This window comes from Danio aesculapii, chromosome 25 (assembly GCF_903798145.1).
Source record: "Danio aesculapii chromosome 25, fDanAes4.1, whole genome shotgun sequence".
Classification (NCBI taxonomy): domain Eukaryota; kingdom Metazoa; phylum Chordata; class Actinopteri; order Cypriniformes; family Danionidae; genus Danio; species Danio aesculapii.
Window position 1 is genome coordinate 7,585,434 of NC_079459.1, and position 19,249 is coordinate 7,604,682.

A 19,249-nucleotide genomic window follows, 5' to 3' on the forward strand; every position below is an offset into this window, starting at 1 on the left:
TAAGGAAAAACTTTCTGTCTGGGTCGATAATGAAAAAGATTAATCACATATATATAGTGTCTTTTGGTAAAACACAGTTCTTTTGAAAGAAAATGTATATATTTATGTAGTTCGAAGTCAAGTGATGTTTGAGAAAATATAAGACGTCATTAACTTTATCAAAAGAAAAACTTTATCGCTCGAATCAGCGACCTTCTTGCTGTGAAGCGACAGTGCTAAGTAGTGCTATAAAGTTTATCTTATGGACTATAATTAATGTTTAAATATATATTAAGAACTTCATGTAGTAAGTAATTTTATTAAGTGCTAGTAGTGTACTTAGAACTGCACTTATTAAATACTGCTTGGAAGCAAATTGGCCAATGTTTAGTATATACTTAAGTGTACTAGAAGTTTAAGTATACAAGTTGTCTACTATCAAGTATTTCATTTGAACCTCAAGTGAACTTATGAGTATACTAATATTTTACATTTGGAGTAAATAATTCGATTGTGAAGGAAGGAAGAAAAGTCGTGACATGGGTAAGTATGGTGGCTCAGAATTTGACCCATCTAAGTACACACTCTACTAGTGCCCGGATTCAAACCAGCAACTTTTCAGCTCTCCAACCAATATGCCACGTATTCATAGACTAACAGTTTTATACTTCAATTGAACTTAGTCAACTATTCAACTTGATCAACTACTGCAAGTGTTACGTTAGTGTACTCCTCCCATACTTGACTAGTAGTCTTCTAGTGTTATACTGCAAGTGCTATTGAAGAAGACATTGTGTTTTATTTGTATCAGCCAATTTGGAATAAGCTGAAGTTATTATTGACCATATATTTACTCAGAAATAGTAAAGTTATTGTACACTTTTACTTGTAACACTAATAAAGTACACTAATCAAGCATGTGATGAACTTTCACAGACATATACCTAAAGTATACCATAAGTTGTTTCATTTTAGCACATTAAACTACACCAAATACACTAAAAGTTTTGTTATATGCTATATATCTATTAATTAACGTAGATTAATGATATTATCTGTCTATTTACAGTTATGAATTGCATTATGGGACTTATCACTGCTCTCTGGCCTTTTATTGTTGGATATTCAACTCAGTTTAACAAAATGATTTTATTGACATTTTATAAATTCATCCCAAAATATGAAAAATTGCTCATTTACAGATTTTTTTGTTTGTTTATAATTTAATTACAGTAAAAATATATCTTCTACATTTTTAATTCTTAACTAAATAAGATTAGTTAACAAAGTTTTTAAATACAATTTGAAATGTTTATTGATTGTTAAGTTGACAAAAGTAAATACCAGTATTTAGCATAGTTTTAATAGTTGTTACTAAACTTCATAGCGGTAGAAAGTGCCATAAAATTATTTAAATTCTTTATTATACTGTCTAAAATTTAGCCTTATATGTTGATACAAACTTTAACTTAAATAATGATGCTGAAGAAATATTTTGGGAACATTTGGGAAATTTTGGCACATGTACAGTAAACATGACACAGTCAACCACTGTTGAACCCTTTACTGGACATATTTTTTTGAATAAGATTTAAATCCAGCAGATTTGACAAACTGGAGCCAGTAGAGATTAGCATTGCCTCATCGTTACTTCTGGACAGTTAAGGATTAAAGAATGATGAAATACTACAAAACTTTTGGGAAGAATCCCCTAGCAGATGTCCCCTAAATCTGTGCTTTATAGAAAAGTAATATGATACATTTTCATTTGAAGAGATAGTTACACAAGAAAAACTGCAAATCTGATGTTAGCATTCCTTCATATCTTGAGTTACGTGTAGTCAAAAGTGAGCAATGCTCTTTTGAATCACTTATCATAACCAAAACAGGTGTTGACCCATGAAATTAATATTGATTCCCCCAAATTAATAAAACACTCACCAGTGGTCAAGTTACCAAACAACGACAAAAAGGAGGTGCAATGCTAAATGAAATCTTGACTCATTGATTAAGACTGAAATTTTCAAAAGAAAAGAAACGAGAGCAAAAGAGACAGAGATAGATGGAGAGTTATGACTCAACCTCAATCCTTTTGTTTATTCACTTCTCTCCACACTAGTTGTGGATGGAGCTTACACTGAGTGTGACTGATTGATCCACCCCTAGATGGACAGTAAAGATTAAGAGGATGACAAATAGGCACTTGCTTACACAGCGCTTGCTGCTAATCCCTTTGTCTTCCTTTAGGGAGCCCACAGTAGCCTCAGAGTCACTCAGTGTCCGGCATCACTAGACATACCAGGAGGAGGTGACAGACCTTCCTGCACTTTACAAAAGCAATAGACAAGAGGTTCTGAAGGACAGAGATACCCAGAGTCAAGAGCGGACCATCGGGATAGAGACTAAAGGACCTTGAAGAAACATCTAACAGGGAGTGACTGCTCTCTTTGAGGACCCTCTTGGATTCCAGTTAACCTACCTGGGACACATATTTTAGCCTCAAAACTTTTGAGGGCGCACTTCAGGACGAGTTTGTGTAAACTTTAACATCACCTTCAATGGAGGATCCGATGTCAGAAATGTCCATGGTACCATTTTCATCACCTACAGAATCTTCCAGAAGCAACTCCACAGATGACAGTCAAGACGGTGAGCAACTGCTTCTTGAGATTTACTTGTAAATGACTTTCAAATAAGTTTCAGACAGCATATGGTGACATATTAAGTCTGGTGATTATCACATTCTAATCATTGGATTGGTAGTAAAACAAAAATGGTTTCTTCTGTTCTTCCAGGTAAAAGCCCCGCTCCTGGAAAGGTCCTGAACACTGGGCTTCTCTGTAAAGTGTGTTCTGACACCAGCAGTGGGAAGCACTATGGGATATACGCTTGCAACGGTTGCAGTGGCTTTTTCAAGCGAAGTGTGAGGCGCAGACTCATCTACAGGTGAGAAAACAGATTGTGTGTTCATAGTTAGGTGCAAGGTAGAAATTTATGTGCAATATATTAATATTTTGTTATTGAAAAATCACAGATGTCAGGCTGGTACAGGCATGTGTCCTGTGGATAAAGCCCATCGAAATCAGTGCCAGGCCTGTCGCTTAAAGAAATGCCTTCAAGCTGGAATGAACAAGGATGGTGAGTCAACTTGTAGTTTTTCTTATAGTTTCTTTATTTATTGTCTTCACTTTCTTAACCGTTACGTTCAATCTCCTCAGCTGTTCAGAATGAACGTCAGCCCCGCAGCACTGCACAAGTCAGATTAGATGCACTGGATGTAGACAAGGAGAAGGAGCACCTCGCCACCACCTTGGAGCCCACTTCCTCATCCACCTGCTCTGTGATCAGCCGCCCGCTTCTGGGCTCCTCCATCAGCTCCAGCATCAGCTCCACAGATGGTAGCCAACACTCCAACAGTCCCAAAAATGGACACCGCTTTATGGCCAGCCTGATGACGGCTGAAACTTGCGCCAAGCTGGAACCAGAGGATGGTAAGGAACATGACCATCTTGGTCAACCAGCATTACCAGCAAAGTTTTGTTAGTAAAAATGAGTTATAATGAGTTATAGCTTTACAATTAGTGTAATTTCAGCAAGTAGGACATCTGTGTTAAATCTGGAACAACATTCCAATCAGACAAGTTTACAAGTTTGTTAAGTTTAGGCTTACAGTTATTATTGTTATCCAACTATTAATCCCCCTTATTTTGGGAATAATTTACAGTTAGAGTTATGTTTAGGGATTAGGTATGGATTACATTTTCGAACAGGAATGATGTTCCAGGATCAACTTAAATATTTATCCAGGATCGCATCCTACTTGGCAAAATCACACCCACCTATCTTTATAGTACCTAAGATGCTCAGAAAAAAAGGTACCAGTCCCACGTTTTCTTGGAGCTTTACCTTTCTGAAAAATCTAAACTCCAGCTCTGATCAAACACATTTAATCAGCTCATCTTGAGGGGCACTTCACATTTATAGAAAGGTGTGTTTGAATAGGGTTGGAACTAAGCATTGCAGGTCCTCTGGAACAAGACTGGGCAGCTCTGCTTTAAGAGTACATCAGCTGGGGCAATACTTTTAAGGGGACAACTTACTTTCAGAGTAAGGGTACTGTAAATACTACTACTCAGCGGTTCTGATATTTACCCTTTAGTGCTAGATATGGGCCTGAGTTTTACCCCTGAGTACAGTATTTTTTTTCTGGCAGTTCATACACAGGTAGTGATTAACCAGTGAGGTGGCAGTGCCTTGTTAGGTTGTTTAACTTGATTCCTCTCAGAAATAAGGATGTGCCTTTCACTTAATTAAATTTACCCTGAAAGCGTTTCATAGAAATGATTGGCCACCTACAGTAGATCAGTTCTTCCCAACTCTAGTCTCAGAGACTCCCAGTACTGCACATTTTGTATGTCTTTTTTATTTGATGCACCCGATTTAACTCATTAGAAGAGAACTCCAATGAACTGATCCTTGTGTGACAAATAAGGGCGACAAAGAAATGTGCATTACTGGGAGTCTTGAGGGCCAAAATTGAAAAGCACTGGCCTTGACTAACATTACAAGTGCTTAAATCAATCGAAAAAGATGTTTATGCTGGTCTGAGCTGACCTTTTTATCATTCTCAAAACTCTTTATCCACAGTTCATCAATTGAACATTTTGTATGTATCTGTGTTTACAGTGGATGAGAACATTGATGTGACCAGTAATGAACCTGAAAGGAGTTCTCCGATGTACGGCAGCGCTCTCTACCCCTCACGTGAACCCGAGAGTGTATATGAGACCTCAGCTCGTCTACTCTTCATGTCTGTTAAATGGGCCAAGAACCTGCCAGTATTTTCTCATCTACCTTTCAGAGACCAGGTGAGAGAGTCAGATGTACTAATATCTCCTACTCTGTTAAACCCCAGATCAGTGTCTAAATATACAGTACAATATAGCTAAAGAAACCATCGATTTTGGCTGTTTTGCTGTTCAAAATATCAAATATTGTTGAAATGGTCTTTGCAAGTTTTAACCTGACGCCCTTTGTGATTATAGGTGATTCTGCTTGAGGAAGCATGGAGCGAGCTGTTTCTTCTGTGTGCAATTCAGTGGTCTCTACCTCTGGACAACTGCCCTCTGCTGTCTCTGCCTGACCTTTCACCCACAGGACAGGGCAAGGGAAGCCCCTCTGCCTCAGATGTGAGGGTCCTGCAGGAGGTGTTTAGCAGATTCAAGCCCCTGCAAGTGGATCCAACCGAGTTTGCATGCTTGAAAGCAATTGTTTTGTTCAAACCAGGTAAGTTTTGCCTTCTTTTTACCACAAGGGGGCATAAGTGATGACATCCAGTACATTGATTAAAATAACCTGGAATAGATATTGTTCTAATTGAGTCATTCTGTTACAGAAACAAGAGGACTTAAAGACCCTGAACAGGTGGAGAACCTACAAGATCAGTCCCAAGTACTGCTAGCTCAACATATCCATACACTTTACCCCAATCAAGTTGCCAGGTAAGCGAATACATACACATTTTCATAAAGAAGGTGACACATATTTTTGAGAGAAGGTTGAACTAATACAGATTATTTTTTCTAAGGTTTGGAAGACTATTACTTCTCCTTCCATCTCTTCACTTTGTGAGTTCAGAGCGAATCGAGCATCTTTTCTTCCAGAGAACGATCGGGAACACACCCATGGAGAAACTCTTGTGTGACATGTTCAAAAACTGAGGAGCTTTTTCTGAAAGACTTGTTTAGAGGAATGAAACCCTCTTGAATTCAGGGGCTTTGCTTTACTGCCATACTAGTTGCTTTGTTTTTCATCTGTGTGAATGCTATGAAAACACAAATGTATATATGCTTTTATATTATTTTTGCATAGGTTGCTTATTTTGTCTCATTATGTGTCATCTCTTTTTATTTGTGTTACTGTAGATTTTTTTTTTAATATATCTGTAATATTGCCCATAAGTCTATGCATATCCATTATGTGGAATCTCAGATACTTGGCACAGCCTGTTTATGTATTTCATTTTGAGAATGTAAAATGCCTTCCAAGCGCATTATAATGCAAGTTTACTTAGAATGTGTTTGATGATCAGTTTGATATCAACGTTTGAAAGGATCGTTAACAAACACCCTTCTTAAAGAGGGCACTTTTGGTAAAAGTTGAAAGATATGCCTCATATTTGTAGGACTTGTAAGAAATAAAATGTATTATTGATTATTTTTGTTTTGGTCTATCTATCTGTCTGTCTGTTTGTCTGTCCATCCATCCATCCATCCATCCATCTGTTTTTCTCTCTGATTTAACTACCCTAATGCACATTTTTATGGTATACACTTTGATTGACAGAAAACTTATAGAACTTTTCCTGAATCCTGATAAATAATAATAATCATCATTTTAATGATCATTTTAAGGGTGAGTTAACACAAAAATGTATTCACCATTTATTCCCCTTCATGTGATATCCTTTTTTGGATATAGCCTACCATAGCCAATAATATTAGAGGTTAAACAAAAATACTGTGGAAGTCATTGGCTACCGGTTGTGTTCATCAGAGGAAAGGAACTCTGTTTAGAAAGAAAGAAAATATGTTCAGAACAAGTGGAAGGCAAAGCCAAAAGGTGACAAGGCGAAAAGCTTTAGCCAAAAAGGCACAACGACTAATGCTAATGCTTTCGAATGCTCTAGACTATGGGAAAGGAGATTTTTATTTTATTTTATTTTATGGATGTTAATGTAGTAAGACATTACTATACTAAATAAACAGCTTTTGTGAGGAAAAAGCTAATCATTTAATCATTTAACAACCTGTTCGCTAATCTTTAACATGTTTTAGGCCTACTTTAAACAAAACCATATATTTTACTCTGATAAAAATATTTTTAAAGAGGTAGAGCACTCATCATATGATATGAATATTTTAAATAAAAAGGTTCTGTGTATTTCATAAAATGTTATTATGAAAAAAAAATTCATTTTACATTGTCTTCATCTATCAAAAAGTCTCTTTTTTTTGTTGGCCGATTACCAAAAGTCACTTTATTTGTGCAATAGCCTTTGTAAGACGAAAAAATTGTCCACAAAACTGTTAATGCTCGCGATAACGTTAATACCTTTATATGATTGGATGCGGTGTTCACGGGAGCCATTATACTTTCTCCAGTAGTAAATAACACAGCTTTTCATCTCTATTTATTTAGAAAATCTCTGTGGAGGGTCAGTAATGACAGAATTTTCATTTTGAACCATTTTAGGCATGGTGCACCCAAAAATGAAAATTCTGTCATGATTTACTCACCATAGCCTACTTTTCACAAACCTTTATGAGTTTCTTTCTTCTGCTAAATGCAAAAGAAGATACTGAAGAAACAAGGAAACCTGTAATTGACTTCTGCAGTATAAAAACAAAAATAGGGTAATTGCTAGCCTAATAACAGACTTTAATATCTTCTTTGTTGTACTTTTTAACAGAAAAACGTGTAAATGTTTGGATCCACTTGAGGGTGAGTATACAGTGAGTAAATTTTCATGTTTTTGGTAAATTATCCCTTTAACCTTTTCCAACCGTCCAACCACCTACCTTTACTCAAGAGGGCGCCATTTGACTTGTTTTAGTTGCATCAAATGACGTAAATTTATGCGACGCAAAACGCGGAAGTGTCTTTTGTTTTGACTCTCCTGTCATGAAATGAGCTCAAAATAGCGTTTTTTTTCCCACAACAATATACGATCATATTCATCACGGGAAAGCACGATATATACAGGCCAGGCATGAGTCTATTCGGGAAATCTTCGGGTTATGAATATCAGTGTCTGTCGCAGAGAGAGAGCGGTTATGGTGAAACTCCTAGACTGTTTTCATCTCATTCTCCATTCAATAACAGTCATCATGATCACAGAGGACATTCTTTTGATTATGTGCCTAAAGTCCATCAAAACGACTTCACAGGTATTCACTATTAAATGTCAGCATTACGGTGCACCTATTGATTGTGTAAATAGTTATAGTAGTAAAAGACGGTGTTAAATGTAATTATATATATACTATATTAAATGTAAAGTGTAAAACTAATATTTACTTACTTACAATATATTTCTTTAAATATTACTCTAATTTCTCTAGCTAATTATCACAGGTGTATGAGATTGATTTCAGTGATCCAAAGAGCACTGCGTGTGATTCGCAAATTCTAAATAGCGAAATCATATTAGCAGCCAATTACTATCAAAGTACAACGTTGTTCACAGTCATTTAATTAGTGCTAATGTTGTTTTGAAGTCATACTTGCATGCTAATTCAGACCGAATATCCAAAGTAGCATATGTAAACAACATAGGGAACGTTAAATGAACGAATGTGCGAATATAAAACTAACTTTACCTCAATCCCTGATTTTAATAAAAAAAAAAAAAAAAAAAAGTAAATCAAGTGTTTATGACACTTAAATACAATTTACATAATAATTTGGAACATGGTGTATTTGTTTGTATATTCATTTGTACAGTATGTTGTGTTAAAACCACTGAAAAAAAAAAAAAATTTTAGAAAGTGGTGTTCTAATGACAAAGTTTCGATTTGATTGTTAGAAATTAATAATAATGCTGACTGATAAATTAGGCAATTACACAGAATATGTGATGGTACAAACTATTTGAGAAGGAGTTGGTAAGGTACATATCATAGGCAAATTCTTGTTGAGTCTGTTGGTGCAGTCAATTGCACAACTGGTGTGACACCCTTAAATTGGAAACACAATTTCATATTTTTTATACGTGTATAAAGTATATAAATGTATAACAAATGTTATATTCTAAACCAGTGTTTCCCAACGCTGTTCTTAAAGACACACCAATAGTACATATTTTGAATGTCTCCCTTATCTGACCCATTCATTTACAGTTTTGAAGACATTCCTATTGTTCTGATGAGTTGATTCAGGTGTGTTTGATTAGGAAGAGGTTGAAAATGTGTACAGTTGGTGTGCCTTTAGGAACAGGGTTGAGAAGCCGTTTTAAAGAATAAAAATTTAGAGAAAATACACATTTTTACGTTTTACATACTTAATTGAGATATTTATGGGCTTTCCGTTTCAGATAAATCTCAAGGATTGTTGTCTTGGCTTTGCAACTTGATCGTGACATTCTTGGTTTTCTTGCTTACCTTCGTAACTTTTCCCATATCTGGATGGTTTGTTCTTAAGGTCAGTTCTAAGTATATTATTACAAATACTTCTTTAAGCACATATTAAATGGCCACTTTTGTTTTCAGGTTGTACCAAACTATGAGAGGGTTGTTCTGTTCCGCCTGGGCAGGATCCGTCCTCCTAAAGGTCCAGGAGTAGTTCTAGTCCTGCCCTTCATTGATCAGTGGCAGAGAGTTGACCTGCGGACCAGAGCTTTCAACATCCCTCCTTGCAAGGTACGAACTAGAAGTCTGCACAGGATTGATTTTTTTAGTCCCGCTTCCACCAGGTTTTATTCTGCACCTGACCGTTCCAGCTGTATATTCAGCCTTTGTTCACCTGCTGCCCGCTTAGAATAATTTTCTGCCCATCCCAACCATTCCCGCTAAATTTAGGTCTGGTTTCCACAATCTCACGTTTAAATTGGGTTCTACAAAAAAGAGATAACCGATAAAACTGTAGGTTGTGCAAGTATTGTAGGCTAAATGTCAGTTTTGTTGCCCCTTTGTGATGAGACTTGAGTGCCACCTTAAATCTGAGGTTCCAGTCTTGTGATTGCTAAGGTTAAAACTTTGAGGTATTATCAAATCGTGGAAAGGGTCATATTTTTCCATTTGCGTCTATGACGCATGAAAAAGACGCCCATATATCAGACTTGCATGATGTGGGTTTCTTAACAGTAAACTGACAGACGGTGCATCTTCACTTTGCTCTGCCATGCTAAAGCCCACTCTGAGGACCATTATGTAGAAGATGCGCACAGACTTTGTGAATAAAATACAAGTGCAGAAAGCACTGGTCCATGTGTTCAACATGTGTAACAATCGTCAGCACTGGCTGTACCGGTGCTCAATAAGAATGAGGAAATCACAGATATGCTGTTCCGAAATAACGTCAGGACTTGGGAGCACTATGTTGTTATACCACCCGCTCCCATATAAATTACCCCAGAGTTACCGATCGCGACTGCGTTTTATTCAGAAATCTAGTTGGGTCACAAAGGAATGCAGAACTTTAGTACAAACAAATAAAAGACAGAGTGATTACATTCATAAGCTCAGCTTTTAATCTCAATAGACTGTCAGCATTCTTTGACTGCCATTAAGTATTAACAGGGAGCGCAGATTCAGAAAATAACATAAATAAAAATAACATTTAATGTTCTACTGAATGAAAATGCATCTACATTTTGGATGACCTGTGGCTAATTAAATTAACAGGAAATAAAAAATTTGCGTGAACTATCCCTTTAAGAGAACATATCTTAAAACTGTTCGTTCTTTGTTTTTGTTTTGTTTTACATTTATTCTATGATTGAATGTGAAATTGTTGCATTAAAAAATAATATGCTAGGATTGTTAGGATTAATTATGATATATATTATATTAATTGTGTATTTCAGAAATTAAAGTGTGTGATTAATTAGCTTAAGATGTCTTTTATTACATTGAGAGCTGTAACTGAGTTTTCTGGCTAAAGGTAAGCACTAAAGATGGTGGTCTTGTGTCGGTTGGAGCTGATATTCAGTTCCGGATCTGGAGTCCAGTGATGTCAGTGGTGGCAGTGCAGGATCTGAACTCTTCCACTCGTCTCACGGCACAGAACGCCATGATGACCAGCCTGAGCAAGAAGAGCCTGAGGGAGATCCAGACCGACAGACTCAAATTGGGGGAACATCTCGGGGTGAGAGACTCATAACAAATATTACACTTTTTGTATTTCAAGATCATTATTTATTTATTTTTTATAATGTTTTAAACTAATTCTTATTACAGATAATTAATACATACAGCTAAAACTATCAATAGATCACGTGACAGTTCTCATTTTCTCTAGATTTACTGAATTTATGAGGAACTTTGAGTAAGTTGTAGTTTTATTTTTTGCATATTTCTTCAAATGTCTGATTTCGGCGACGCAGTGGCGCAGTACGTAGTGCTGTCGCCTCACAGCAAGAAGATCACTGGTTCGAGCCTCGGCTGGGTCAGTTGACGTTTCTGATTGGAATTTGCATGTTCTCCCCACGTTTGCGTGGGTTTCCTCCGGGTGCTCCGGTTTCCCCCACAGTCCAAATACATGCGGGACAGGTGAATTGGGTAAACTAAATTGTCCGTAGTGTATGAGTGTGAGAGTGTGTATGGATGTTTCCCAGAGATGGGTTGCAACTGGAACGGCGTCCGCTGCGTAAAACATGTGCTGGATAAGTTGGTGGTTCATTCCGCTGTGGCGACCCCGGATTAATGAAGGGACGAAGCCGAAAAGAAAATGAATGAATGTCTGATTTATTTTGAAATTAAAACACTGATATTTTAATTTATAGGTAGAAAAAAATATTTGTCCAAAATAACAAAAGTTTTCTGTTATTTTCATCCCAAAAATGTATTTATTAACTCTTCCGAGATTAATCCTTGAATATAATGTTTTAATAATAAAAATGAATAAAAACTGATATAACCATATCTGAAAATGCTGCTGCTTTTTTTTTTCATGCACAACCGTTAGAATGGATGCTATTATTTTCGATTGAGGAGAAATGTGTTTACAGAATAACCCTTAAATTATATACAGAAATATTTTGCTATTAAAACATAAAACACATAAGAACATTATGCTTGTTTTCATTTAGACTGCAGAAATTTGATCAAAAATAGAATAAAATCAGTAATATTGTTAAGGGTGGGTGTCAATTCAAATTAGAGGTCTGCACGGGACAATTTTTTTAATCCTGCTCCAGCCTGTGAAGTTTTATTCTGCACCCGACCGCTCCCACCGTATGTTCAGCCTTTGTTCACTCGCTGCCCTCTTAGAATAATTTTCTACCCGACCATTCCAGCTAAATTTAAATCTGGTTTCCAAAATCTCACAATTAAATTGGGTACTACCAAAAGAGAAAGATAACAGATAAAACGGTAGGTTGTGCAAAGATTGTAGGCTAAAAGTCACTTATGTTTGCCTCTTTGTGATGAGACATGAGTGCCGCCTTAAACCTGAAGTTCTAGTCTTGTGACTGCTAAATGGTAAAACTTTGAGGTATTATCAAATCGCACAAAGGGTATTTTTTTCCATTTGCATCTGTGATGCATGAAAAAGACTCCCATACATCAGACTTGCCGGATGTAGCTTTCCGAACAGTAAACTGACTGTTTTCTAATGCAAACTGAAGGACAGCACATCTTCACTATGCTCCCCCATGTTGGTAAAGCCCACTCTGAGAACCGTTATGCAGATAATGCGCGCATCATGTGTAACAGTCGTAAACGCTGGCTGTAAAAAGAATTGTCAATTCTCAATAAGAATGAGGAAATCACAGATATGCTGTTCCAGAATAACATCGGGACTCAGGAGGGACATATTGTTAGCCCGCCCGCTCCCATTTAAATTACACCAGAGTTACAAACCGCTACCTCATTTTTTTGGAAATTTATTCCCGCGCTGCAAGAAATCTGGTCGGAGACAACCTCTAATTCAGATGTCCAAATTCAATTCAGTTCAATTGATTCTCAGTTCATGATTCAATTCATGATGTTATGATACTAATTTTTAACAATGACAATAATGAAAAATGTTTCACAGGTATTTCTAATGATCATGTGACACTGATCACTGGAGAAATTTGGATGAAAGCAATTTTTTTAAATATATTTAAATATAAAAATGTTATTGGTTCATTTATTTTTATTCTTAACAACAGAGCAGTTATTTGCTGTATTTTGGATTAAATAAATACAGCCTTGAGCAAAAAAAAAGAGGTCGCGAATAAAACCATATACTGTATATGGTACTGTATCTGTAAATTGTTGTGTGTTTCAGATGGACATGAATGAAATGACGAAGCCGTGGGGGCTGGAGGTGGACCGCGTGGAGCTGATTCTGGAGGGTGTGCTCCGGGAACCAGACGGGGGTCACTCAGGACCCCTCATTATGCCTCCCTCTGTTCCGGGACTGGAAGGTCTCACTGGACCCATACAGCAGCTCGCAATGCATTTTCTAAGCCAGACGACTGCATCTCAGTGCACTCAAGGTGATCTAGAGAGTCCTAAGCATATTCAGCAATCTTCCATTCACAAGCTTCCAATTCAACCCATTTTGATTCTTAATTCATTTCTCAATTGCCAATATTGATATTGATATACTGAATACAGAAGACATGTCGCTTATTTAGTTTTGAATGGGGAAAATATAACACTCTGTATGGCTGCTTTAGCAAAGGAAGGAGGAAGGAGCAAATCATCGATCATTAAAGACTGAAGATTCTTTGGGGGAGGGGCTCAGTCTAGATGTTTGTATTTACAATAGTTCTGCAGCTTTATTGTTATGAATTCTCTGGGGTCAGTGAAAGCACTGGAATCTCAGCCTCACAGACATGAGAAATATATCAACATAAAGCTTGAAATCTCTAATATAAGCAAACCAACTGTGTTTGAAAACAAATGTTCACTGGTTTTGTAATCTGTATGAAATGAACGTGATGTACTGTCAGTCCTATCTGACCTCATAAATTTCCACCCCCGCCATTCAAACGCAAATCACATTGACCAACCACTTGAATGCCCACAAACCTGTTAAGAAAGAGGTCCCTCTCATTTTGGCAGGAGATTTGCCCATTTGAGATCTAATGATTAGATGATTAGATATTTCTGATATCAGATATTTCCTGTTTTCTGATATTTACATCATTAAACTGAATAGCGCTTTTCCGCCTAGCTGGTTATGTTGAAACATGCGCTCTACCAGTTCAGCATGGTTCAACACAGTTTTCTAACCTTAGCTAGAATTAAGGGCTGAGAATGGTTTGTTATCATGGCACGCTGTAGCACTCACATGAAAACACAACTGAAACCACACCCGACTGTTCTTAGAACGGTACGGTGCAATATTGGAAAATCAACTATTGGTACTGTGGTAGCTAGACTAGCAAATAAATGGAAATAAATAGAAAACCGTATTTATGTTTGCTTTCAGATACAGTGAGTTTCTCCGATGAGCTGCATGCGGATTCGGCTGTGAGTAATGTGAGCAGTGTGGACGGACTGATAGATGAGGTCAGATCAGTTCTCTCAGAGGAGCTGGTTCATCAGGTGGGAGCCTGTTTCCACTTCCACATCACCACTGACTCTGGGCAGACCAGCAGCTACTATGTGGACCTGACACAAGGTAAGACTGAGCTTCATTATATAAGAAAGGAGGTATTTAAAACAAAAGGAAAGTTTACCAGTGCAAATCCAGCCTTTTACTAATATGGGTATTCTGAATCTATTTAGAAGCAATATCAGGTCGGACCTGTGGCTTAGTGATGATGCTCACATGGGAGATTTGGGTTCGAGTCTGGCTTCAAAATCTCTCAAATCCATTCTACTATAAAATCCTTGTTTTACTTTAGTCAAAAACATGAGAGAAAAGCCACAAAGTAATGAACGCTTATATGTGGTCATGCTCACATGGACAGTTTGGGTTCGAGTCTGGCTTGCAACATCTATGAAAATCGCATTTACTTATTTTCTTCTTCACTAGTCATTTAAAAAAGTAAAAAGACACAAATGAACGAAAAGTGATTTGATGATGCTCATTTGGGTGTTTTGAGTTTGAATCTGGCTTGCGACAACCCTAAAGTTCTGAAATTTCCTGATTCTACTGTACTATTAACATTCGGAAAAAAAGCCATCCATTTTTGAGCACTGAATATCTGATGATGCTCAAACAGATGGGTTTTAATCTGACCTGCAACATCTGTGATGTCCTTTCTTCTATAATTTTCTCATGTTACTCTGCTATTTATTAAATGTGAGGAAAAACACATCATAGAAATATCTTGTGGTCCTCATACAGATGATTTGGGTTTGAATCTAGCTTGCAACATCGCTAAAAGCCTTTCTACTGAATTTTTCTGTTACTGTACTTTAACATAAAAATAAAAGCCATAAATTTACATTACCATACTATTATTCATTAAAATTGGAAAATAAGCAAGAGGCAAATGTGTCACTACATGAAATTTGTGATGATGACTTTGAAACACGGCTTTATGAAGCTTCCAAGCTTGTATGAATCTTCTGTTTTAAATCAGTATGAATCAGAGAGTCAAGGTCACATGATTTCAGTAAACGTGGCTGCATTATGTTATTGCTCTTTCGAAACATTTAGAAAATTCAATGGTTCTCTGTTGAGGGGGTGATCTGTGTTATACCATTTTTATTTTATACAGCAGTTTATGGTTATACTGCAAAGTCGACATGAATCATGCAGGTTTATTCAAATTCATTAGGTTTCACAGTTTTTACCTGATATCAAATCAGTTTTATGAGTTTGTAGACGCTGTATTGAGATTTTTGTAAAACAAACCGTAATATTAGTTAATCTTGTCTCTTGTTGTCCTGTTTAGCAGAGGACAACTGTGGAACAAGCCACATATAAGCTTTGAAAATGTATAAAATTACACATTGACACAATATTTCATAATAGTGTTTGAAAAAGGCCATTTTAATCAATGTTTTGATTGTGTTTCTCTTACATTTACACAGTTTTGACCAACAGGTGTCCGTAGCATGTGGTGTTTTGAACACTTTGAAACAGTAAAACATTTTGTAAAGCAATTGGTTTAATTGTTTTGAAGCTTTAAAAAGCTTTGTTTCTCTAATCACTACATGAAACTATGAGTACGATTATATATCTAGAAAATATATCTTTCGAGTTTTGGTGGAAATCTTATTTTGTCTCATATTTTGAGAAAATGCTTTGAATTAAAACAAACTCAACAATACAGTCTGGGCACATTTATTACACTTTTGTTATTTTAGGGATGAAAACTGCTGTAATAATGCATCAGTAGAATATTTTTTTCAGTTTTGTTTGCATAAATCTGTTAAATCAACCTCAGTCCTGATCAAAACTACTAAATTGTTAAAAAAATGACAGAATTTTAACTCTTTAATTGCCAAATTCATAAATAGTGGCTGTTTCTCAATATGCGTTCTTCAGCGGTCTTGCGTCCTCGTGTAGCTTCATCATCAACTGCCAAAGTTCAGTTCCAATACTCAAGACCGCACGAACAGAGGACGGGTGAAACTTCCCGTATGTGTTCTTGATATCGAGGATGCATGGATGCTGATTTGAGCAGCGAACTCGCTCTAAAAGTCCCAGAAGTCATTGCGACTGGAGGTGGGAAGCGCAGCATTTTATATAGATTTATTATTAAAGTTTAGAGATATAACTTATTTATCTCAGGAGTTTCCCTAAATGAAATGGTGAATATAAGCATTACCATGAATGTCTTAATAAAGGAATAAACACATTAAGAGTGTTTGTTTGCAGAAATTCGTATTAAAATCTGTTTTATTTATATTGTGCAACGTAAATTTGTAAAGTCTTTATGCATAGTATATATATTGAAAAGTGGAAAAACAATAAATCGTTGTAAATTAGCTGTAATGTTTAAATACATTTTCAAATTTCCGTTCCAGGAAGAACGCAGCATCTCATTTCTCAGAGGACGCGTTCTCTGTTCTCATGGTCTCTTGAGTTCGTTCTTCCGAGAACACCTGGCAAGACCGGTCTCCACAAGAACGCAAGTCCGTTCTCTGCGTTCTTGAAATTGAGAAACAGCCAATATCTCTGATTTGGTGGAAAAAAACACACAAAATGACATATTTTCAATACAAAAAGTTGGACTGGATTTAAAAAAAAATCTTTTATCAAAATCTTGGACATGTGAAACAGCATTGCCTTTGATGCATTGTTTTTGATTAATTTTCATTTTTTTTCTCCCTAATTTACTGTTGGTGGCTGTTTTTGCCTCATTGACTGCACTATAATCACATTTTTGATTACAAAACCATGACATCATATAATCATGCAACTTTGATGGTTGGTTGTTTTCCCTGTTGGGAAGAGGTTAATTTGTCATTTTACTGTTGATCATCAGTTGGCACCATTAACTCTTTAGATAGGCCTGCGCAAAAAAAAAAAAAAAAGCTGTTTCTGGATTTTATATGGAGGATAACAGCAAATTAAAGTGCGTGTGTGTGAGAGTGACCTTTACGGACTTACCTTGATGTGTCTGAGAAAATCAAAATATGCATCTCAGCTCTCAGAACTACAGGGAGTAAACAAAAACAAAGACTGTATTATACACCATAAAATGTGGCTATAATGGAAGTCAATGGGGCAAAAACAGCCACCAACAGTAAACGGGCATCAAAGCCAGTGTTGTTACTAATCTTTGGACTAATGTCCAAAACTGATAAAAGGGAAAAAAAATCCAGTCCACAATTACTTTTTATATTGAAAATACGTAATTTTGTGTGTTTTTTTTTTTTCACCAAATCAGTGACATCATTTGTGAATTTGGCGATTAAAGAGTTTAAATCCTGTAATTTTCTAAACAATTTAATAGTTTTGATCAGGACTGAGGTTGATTAACAGATTTATGCCAAAAAAATGTGGAAAGAATATTTATCTTCATTCATTCATATTTTTTTTCCGGCTTAGTCTCTTTATTAATCAGAGGTCGCCACAGCGTAATGAACCGCCGAATATTCATCTTATGCATTTTTACAGCAGTTGAATTTAGTGGATGGGTAGTAAATGGTAGTAAATTTGAACAGTTCACAAGGGCTGAAAATGCAATTTTACACAGTGTTTAATCTACCAAACAAAAAAGCATCAAAATGAAGAGAGACATAATCTATTATCTCTGATCACGTCAATAGAAATGATGTGATTACATACACACAAAATGAATAATAAGATTCTGGTTGACTGATCAGTTTAGTAATGGTGTCTCTTGGTGTCGTTTTGTGCTTTATAGCAGTCAATTGAATGTTGCCTCAGCATTTCTCTGTGTGTGTGTTCAGGTCGTGGAGCGTGTGGCGCAGGCGTCCTCCAGAGAGATCCGGATGTTTCTCTATGCATGAGTGAGCAGGATCTGTTGGCCATGTTTCAGGGAAGCCTGCAACCGTTTGCGGCCTACAGCAGCGGCAGACTGAGAGTGCAGGGAGCTCTGAACACCGCCATGAAGCTCAACACACTCATCAAACTTCTTAAGGCTACATGACACTTTTCATTTGCTGTGGTTTTATTTAATTCAAGGCTTTTATAAAATATTTATATCAAGGTTTGCACTGTGAATGTTTAAATACTTGAGTTATATATCAAATTTAAGGGATCGTTCACCCAAAAAAATTGTAAATTCATCATTTTCTTACCCTAAACTTGAAGATGTTTTGAAGACTGTTAAAAAAATCAGGGTAACACTTTATTTTGATGGTCCACTTGAGTATTAGTAGACTGTCTGCTTAATATCTGTTGATATGCTCCTTCAACAGACCTTTACTGACTATAAGAAACTTTGCAAGCACATGCCAACTTATACTAACCCTAACCTAAGAGTCTACTCATAATCTAATGAGAATTAGTTGGCATGTAGATGTAATGTAGCTTAATTTAACATACGGACCATCAAAATAAAGTGTGACCGAAATCAGTAGCTATTATCTTACTTAGTATTTTCCTCCTAATATAAATATCAATGTGTATCAATTTACAACAGTCTTTTAATATGTTATTAAGTGAAGAAACTTAAACAACTTTGAAAACACTTGAGGGCGAGAAAATGGTGAATAAACAGTCAGTTTTGATTGTGAAAGTGTACAAAGCATTTCATTTCCTTGTGTATCAACGATGTTTATAAAAATGTGAAGTTTTACAAGCATTTTAATTCATCTATGTACACAACGGCTTATTGCAGAAATATATTTTCTAATAAAATATATACTCTAATAAGGTCTAGTGATTACTGAATCCCTCCACATACACTAAGCAACATCCTTGAGGTTTGTGTTTGTAGGCAGATTCGCCGCCTTGTCCAAGGCTGACTGTCTCTTGACCCTTGACGTTCTCATATTTGAGGCCCTTGGATTGTTTATACAGAAAGCTAATCAAGGTTATTCCACTATAACCATGAGTAACATAAGAGCGTTCAGTTAAATTTGCAACAAGGAGTAGCTGTAATGTGCAGTAGCTGGGAGAAGATTAATCACTTCCTAAATAAATGTTAGTTTTGACATATATTTGTGTATTATAGCATACAGTA

General features: G+C 36.3%; 2 protein-coding genes across 2 annotated transcripts; both read left to right on the forward strand.

Moving 5' to 3' along the window:
* Positions 1-2,537: 2,537 nt before the first annotated feature.
* On the forward strand, positions 2,538-5,699 carry nr2e3 (nuclear receptor subfamily 2, group E, member 3). Its single transcript, XM_056452198.1, has 8 exons — positions 2,538-2,628; positions 2,775-2,925; positions 3,014-3,117; positions 3,198-3,470; positions 4,666-4,847; positions 5,025-5,265; positions 5,375-5,480; positions 5,567-5,699. The coding sequence occupies exons 1-8, from the start codon at positions 2,538-2,540 to the stop codon at positions 5,697-5,699; spliced, it is 1,281 nt and encodes a 426-aa protein (XP_056308173.1).
* A 1,931-nt stretch (positions 5,700-7,630) lies between these two features.
* On the forward strand, positions 7,631-18,898 carry stoml1 (stomatin (EPB72)-like 1). Its single transcript, XM_056451784.1, has 7 exons — positions 7,631-7,928; positions 9,074-9,180; positions 9,249-9,398; positions 10,642-10,845; positions 12,973-13,183; positions 14,125-14,316; positions 18,012-18,898. Exons 1-7 carry the CDS (start codon positions 7,751-7,753, stop codon positions 18,209-18,211), a joined length of 1,242 nt encoding a protein of 413 aa, XP_056307759.1. The 5' UTR covers positions 7,631-7,750; the 3' UTR covers positions 18,212-18,898.
* Positions 18,899-19,249: the final 351 nt, after the last annotated feature.

Coding starts and splice junctions, on each gene's coding strand:
- nr2e3 (XM_056452198.1), top strand. CDS start 2,538: ATGGAGGATCCGATGTCAGAAATGTCCATGGTACCATTTTCATCACCT. Junction 2,926..3,013: donor AGGCGCAGACTCATCTACAG/GTGAGAAAACAG, acceptor GAAAAATCACAG/ATGTCAGGCTGGTACAGGCA. Junction 5,266..5,374: donor AATTGTTTTGTTCAAACCAG/GTAAGTTTTGCC, acceptor ATTCTGTTACAG/AAACAAGAGGACTTAAAGAC.
- stoml1 (XM_056451784.1), top strand. CDS start 7,751: ATGAGTCTATTCGGGAAATCTTCGGGTTATGAATATCAGTGTCTGTCG. Junction 13,184..14,124: donor TGCATCTCAGTGCACTCAAG/GTGATCTAGAGA, acceptor GTTTGCTTTCAG/ATACAGTGAGTTTCTCCGAT. Junction 14,317..18,011: donor CTATGTGGACCTGACACAAG/GTAAGACTGAGC, acceptor GTGTGTGTTCAG/GTCGTGGAGCGTGTGGCGCA.